General features: G+C 29.1%; 2 protein-coding genes across 2 annotated transcripts in view; one reads left to right on the top strand and one right to left on the bottom strand.

Moving 5' to 3' along the window:
• Window positions 1-1,207: 1,207 nt before the first annotated feature.
• On the top strand, window positions 1,208-1,945 carry HELRODRAFT_168308 (hypothetical protein; the record flags this gene model as incomplete). The annotated part of the gene is made up of 3 exons (XM_009014182.1): window positions 1,208-1,274; window positions 1,359-1,653; window positions 1,777-1,945. 3 exons carry the CDS (start codon window positions 1,208-1,210, stop codon window positions 1,943-1,945), a joined length of 531 nt encoding a protein of 176 aa, XP_009012430.1.
• Window positions 1,946-5,784: 3,839 nt separating this feature from the next.
• The window catches only part of HELRODRAFT_156445 (hypothetical protein), a gene marked incomplete at both ends in the record, with an annotated part of 3,242 nt that continues 2,713 nt past the window's right edge, over window positions 5,785-6,313 (bottom strand). The window contains 2 exons of the mRNA XM_009014183.1: window positions 5,785-5,919; window positions 6,028-6,119. Coding sequence (XP_009012431.1) covers window positions 5,785-5,919; window positions 6,028-6,119 — 227 coding nt within the window. The remainder of the gene's footprint in view (window positions 5,920-6,027; window positions 6,120-6,313) is intronic.

A 6,313-nucleotide genomic window follows, 5' to 3' on the forward strand; every position in this document is an offset into this window, starting at 1 on the left:
TGAAAATGTATAATTTGGCAGTGGCGGATCTAGAGAGAAGGGTGGAGGTGGGCCATGGCCGTTGTGAACAATATTAAAAAAAATAGAAAGTCACCAAGACAATAGAAAATGCACAAATGCACTGTCTGTTTTATAAAGAAAATTCAACCCAAAAAAGGTTGCCAGCTTGATTTTGGCTTCAAGACCACAACTCTTGCCACTCGTGAAAATTTCAGAATTATTTAAACATTTTCAAAATTTTTGCTTTTCCCGTTAAAGTTAACTCGGTAGTTTAGTAATTAATGGAAACCCCGACCTTTTAATATATAGTATCTAATATAATGAATCGGCTGAATAGTAATCATTAGGCATTACTGAAGCCGCACGATAGTTGGATTTTTTAATATGATGAAATTAGTAAATTTATATAGTAAATTAAGCTGGTAATTTTTCAATAGATTTAAATAAAACGTTGACCAAATCTCCTAAACTAAAAATATATTACAACTTGATGATGGAAACCCTGATTGGTTAAGAACGTTCGCTAGGTGGTGCGTCGTAGCATAGTTTTGAAATAACGGTAATTCTATCCCATCTCAGTGTTTACTGTTTGCTAGTGAATTTGGCTGGATGTCAACAAATAAATTCATTTATTTTCTTGATCGTGTTTCGAGAAAGTAATTAAATGACGGTTTCAGGCAGTATTTGTCATTTTTTCCGTCCTCTGTTGCAATTCGATTCTATTTTTTTGTTCTTCTGTTAATTAAACTATTCTTGAAAAGTTAACATTCACTGCAAAATAAATCAAGTTGTTTTTGTTTTGCTGGTGCTGATACTGATCTGACATCTGACCACACTCAGACTGATTAGCATTAGACTTCTTCATTATTCTTATTAAGATTAAAAGTTCAGTTGTTCAACAACTTCTGGCGTTTTTTTATTATATTTATTTATTAATTTTATTAAATTAAATAAAAAGGATGGAAATATTTTCAATGGTCAGTCATGTGGGAATTGATGATTGATTTCTTAGACTGGAAATCATTTGCCACTTATCTGCATTTTGATTTTATTTCATTTAAAATTTTATTTTAATTGTCAATTCAAATTGGTTGGTTCCCTAATAACAAACCGTTTTTTCCAACAACAACAACAAAGTATGACTGAAAGTCATCAATCTGGATGGACTGGATATTTGAGGCCACTAGTCAAACATGGGCACTTTAAAATGGCTTCCACTTTGAGTACTGTAAAAGAGTGGGCTGGTTCAAATGCAAGCATTGCTTCCATTACAGGTTTTATTTTTAGTTTCATGTTTTCCATTTTTTAAATTTTTTTGAACTTTTTTGACAATTAATTATAAATATATTTTTATAAAGGATCCATGCAAAATATGTTGGACCCTTCTAAAATGATGTCCATGCAAGAGGATGCACGCACCCACAAAATATCAGCTGAAATCATGAAGCACTCTCTTTACAAGTCTGTGGCGGGTCCAAGTCGTCGACGATTCAGATCACGAATGGCATACAGTCAAACATGGTCTGATGACCCTAACTCACTCAACCAGTCAAACAGCTGGTACCCTCGTTATTACATGTCCCTTCCACAGACACCTGTTGAAAGTGGAAGAACATCACCAGTCTCAAGCCCTACCAGAAAGTTCCCTAACAGGTTTACAGATTTTAGCTCTTTCACTAATTTTGTCCTTGATTGTTACAATTTTTTATCCCATTGTCCTTTATCAATATTGCATAAATTGATATATTGATTAATAAATGATGATATCTGTACTAGATTTTTCTCGAGAGGCACAACACCCAGATGTTCATCACCAATTCAAATTGTTGAGGAAGATGAAGAATCACAAGGATTGGCCAGCATTTTGAAACCTCGACCCAGATTCATTAGAGCCAATCAGAAGTCGCAGAGTGATCTTAGTCAGATGAATGATGTTGCTGGTTAACGAGTTGGAAGTGGTAAGGAAAAGAACTATAAATATTTCTTGTGTGTGTGTGTGTGTGTGTGTGTGTGTGTGTGTGTGTGTGTGTGTGTGTGTGTGTGTGTGTGTGTGTATTTTTTCTGTTATATAATTCATTGTGATTCAGTTTCAACAACAAATTATGTTCAAATTTGTTTGTGAGTCTTCATTTTTTCATTTTTTCTTTGTATTATAAATTTTTTTATATTTCAAATATGGATGTATATTAATAAACTAAACATATAAAATATGTATTAGTATATGTAAAAAAATGTTGTGCATAACTGTTCAATACTGTATTTGTGTTAAATTTTATTTTAATTTTTAAATTATGTTATAAATTATTATAGCCAAAAATTTTTATGTATTAAAATTATTGCTATATTATTATTATTTAATGAAGTAATCTTCTTGATTACACTGATTAAATTGACTAATTCACTGATTAATTTTTCAATCAATTTTGTCCATCTAACAATTTGAAAGTTTTCTTTCTCAGTTTCGCCATCCATCCATTTTTAAATTAGTCCATCATGTTTCAATTTTACACACTCATTCAGTTTATCTGTCCAGATATTATTTTTTTTTTCCTTTCAACTTGACATTTTTTGTAAACGTATCAGTCGTATTGACATACATTTATATATATGTCGTATGTGCACATGATTGCTTGAAACCGCCATTAAAAATTGAATGTTACTAGTTACTACATTCATAACAGTTTAGTTGCATAGATTCGTATTGTTGATTTTCAATGTTATTTCATTATGTAACATAATGTAGCATTAGACTAAAGTAACACTACACAATAACGTAACATAATACATGAAATATTATTATTGAAATTTGTGACAACTTAAACTCTTGTGGAAATATTTCATATTTTTTTCATTTTAGGTAAGGAGATCTTTTCTTTATTTATATTATCATACCTAAAATGACTTAGATTTACTATTGCTAGTTTTTATTCTGAATAAAACTTTTTTAAAGTTTACTATCGCCATTTTTTTATTTTGAATATATTTTTTTTTTAAATTTGGTAAAAAGAAAATTTCATATTTTAAAAATATTTTTATATTTTTATAAATTTCCATTGTCTAAGTAGACTTAATATTACACCTTTATTGAATAACTTGACATTTTATTTTGATGATAGTCATTGTAGTAGAGATGCATCCAACATCAAATGAAACTTCTGTTCACTATATATTATTCATCATGTAATCTCTTACATTTTTCTTCATTAGGACATATAGTTTTTGAAATAATTAACTAGGATATGTAGTTCGTTTAAGTAGTTATTCAATTATTACAACGTTATTATTTCTTGGATCAAAATGGTTTTCCAGTATCTTTTTCGGTGGAGACGAATTATTTTCAGTTTTATGTTAATTTTAATGGAAAGTCCGACCCATAACGGATGGAGACTATAAACGAGGATTGATTATGTTAATTTTAATGACTCTACCTATAGATTCATTTATTAACTCGTCTGTGGTAATATTGTTAACTATTAGTAAATCTTTTTGATATACTTTCTTTCAGCCATTAAACAGATTTTCAATGTTATTCAGTTCAATTTACTTTTATCGTTATATATTATTCTTAATTTAAATTTTAGAGAAATGCAATGGCGTTTTAAAGAAAAATGTTCACTTGTTTGTTAGTAATTATTTGAAGGTGTCTGATTAGGTTCGGAACAAAATGTTACAAGTTCTCCATTTTCAAATTATTTATAAGTGAGATCTGTCATTTTAATCTCATAAAAAAACGTACACTTGATGTTTAACTCGCCTGAAACCTCAATGCTGATAGTGACGACGATTGTTCATTGAGAATGAACATTCACCTGTTACAAATTTTTTGTTTTTCACAATCTATCGAAATTTTAGATTTTCCATTTAAAAATTTATTTGTAGACTTTATAATTATTATTAACTGTTTACGATATCAGTTTCTAAGTGACCTTTCAACGTGTCTGAATGAATTTTTCCCTGAAGCTTCCCAAACATTTTACAATTCTACCCCCATCTTGTCTCTGTTTTCTTACTCAACCATAATAATTTTTTTCAATGGTTTTTTCTGGTTAATTTGATAATAGTTGTAATACAATGTTATGTAATGCTTTTGGTTTTTAACGGCTTTCATTTTACATTCTTAATAAGTTTCTGAAAGATTTTTTTTTAAATTTTTATTAATTTGTAAATATTGCACCGATTTATCGTTAATATTTGCAAGAAATGACAATAAAAGTAATAATTTGATTTAGCATTTACTTTGTGATTTTTTTAAATGATCATCTGCAATTTGTAACAGCTATACGTTTCATTTCATTTCATTTCATTAATAAATCTTCACAAATGTTTATTGGTATTGTTATCATCAATATCTAGTTTCAAGCTATTATTTGTTTATTATTTTATTCATTTGTTTTAAAAAACTTTTACTAATGTTCATTGAAGATTTACTGAAATTTAATTATGTAATATTTAAATGTTTAACATTTGAAACATTTTTACAATTTTTCGTTCAATGTTGAACATTTTCAGATAACTTTGTTATTTCATTTCAAAAAGTGATCATCATTTATTTATTATTTTAACTTTAACTCCACGTATATCATATTTAACAAGTATAAACAGTTAATTTGTGTAAATAACTTGAATTTATGCATTAATATATTATAAAATTTATTTAATTATGAATAAAATTCATTTAATTTATCTTCTCTAATTGTAATTTGAATAAAAAATATCGAGGGTTATTGACATTGGTTTCTTTTGTAATACAGCCAACAAATGTGTGATTCATTCTAGATTTCGTGTAGATGAAAGTTCAATTTTATTTCGTAGTCTTGACGAAAACGACGTCCAGTCAAAAAAAGTTCGCTTAGTAAATAAGCTAACTGCTTGAAACATAATTTTGTACGCCAACAAACACGACGTCCAGTCAAAAAAAGTTCGCTTAGTAAATAAGCTAACTGCTTGAAACATAATTTTGTATGCCAACAAACACGGAAGTTGAGTGTAGAAAGTATGTTGACGAATGAAGTTGAACAAACGTTACTATATGGATGGAGTTAAAACAGCCAATGAATGATACTGAGCCAAATTTACGCGATTGGTAAACGAGGGAAAGATTAATTATAAACGTACGTACGTACATTCATGTTTCCACATTATAAAATGGTTTAATTTCTTCCTAGAAAACAAGATGCTGTGTATCTGTTGCAATCCAGTTACAACGTAGCAACCTGGCGGGTTAAGTTCGCTGACAAGTGTAAATATTTTTTGATATTTAAAAACGACGCCTTTGATTATAAAAAAATGTATTTAATGACTTTCGTTCAATCAATCAATCAATCAATCAATCAATCAATCAATCAATCAATCAATCAATCAATCAATCAATCAATCAATCAATCAATCAATCAATCAATCAATCAATCAATCAATCAATCAATCAATCAATCAATCGATCAATCAATCAATCGATCAATCAAGCAATCAACAAGCAACTAACTATCAATCATGAACAGCTTCATCAACGAAATCGGTATAATTAAAAAACAATAGAAAAAATAAATGAATATTATTGAAATATGTATTTTGCAGCATCGTTTAAAAACAAATAAGAAAAATCAATAAAAATATGTTTGCAAAATAATGTATAATAGATTTGGTCCCTTAATTGAAATGTAAACTAGATAAAATATATTTAAAGAAGTTCAATATCGTCAAACCTCAAAAAATTGGTTACCATTCAGGCAGCTTAGTGGTATTTTAATTAACTAAATTTCCAAACATAAAAGTGTTCTCTTTATTTTATGAAGTGATGAAGTTTTCATCCTTCAGCTGAACCACACGCTGTTCAACCCGGGCTCTCTCAGCAGCGAAACAAAGCAAGTGACTCTGCAGACTCTGCTCTGGGCCGGTCAATATTTTTGAAGGATCATTATTCTGCGTTGTTGTTAAATAAAAACCTCAACGGAGTACAAATTTGCGAGTAATTTAATGTTATTTTGTTTAGTAAAGAAATAGGCAAGTTATTATTTAAATGAGGACGACCTTAATGGCCTCTACAAAACATCGGATGGCTTCCATGTCGGAATCTGAATGTCCTGTTTTCACGACTCCCTTCTCACAGACGTTGTACATTTCTGATACATGTTCAACAAAATTATGTTTACAAGAACGAACAACTTTAGTTCGTGTTAATTTTAAATCTCAATAACAACCACCAATGTATCAGTTTGACAAGTCCAGAAATAGTTTAAAATTGTTATAAATTAGCAGGTTTGATTTCTTCAAAATTTTCACGTATTCGACAGCACGTGATTATATCTCCACAAAA

This window comes from Helobdella robusta, assembly GCF_000326865.2.
Source record: "Helobdella robusta unplaced genomic scaffold HELROscaffold_13, whole genome shotgun sequence".
Lineage (NCBI taxonomy): Eukaryota > Metazoa > Annelida > Clitellata > Rhynchobdellida > Glossiphoniidae > Helobdella > Helobdella robusta.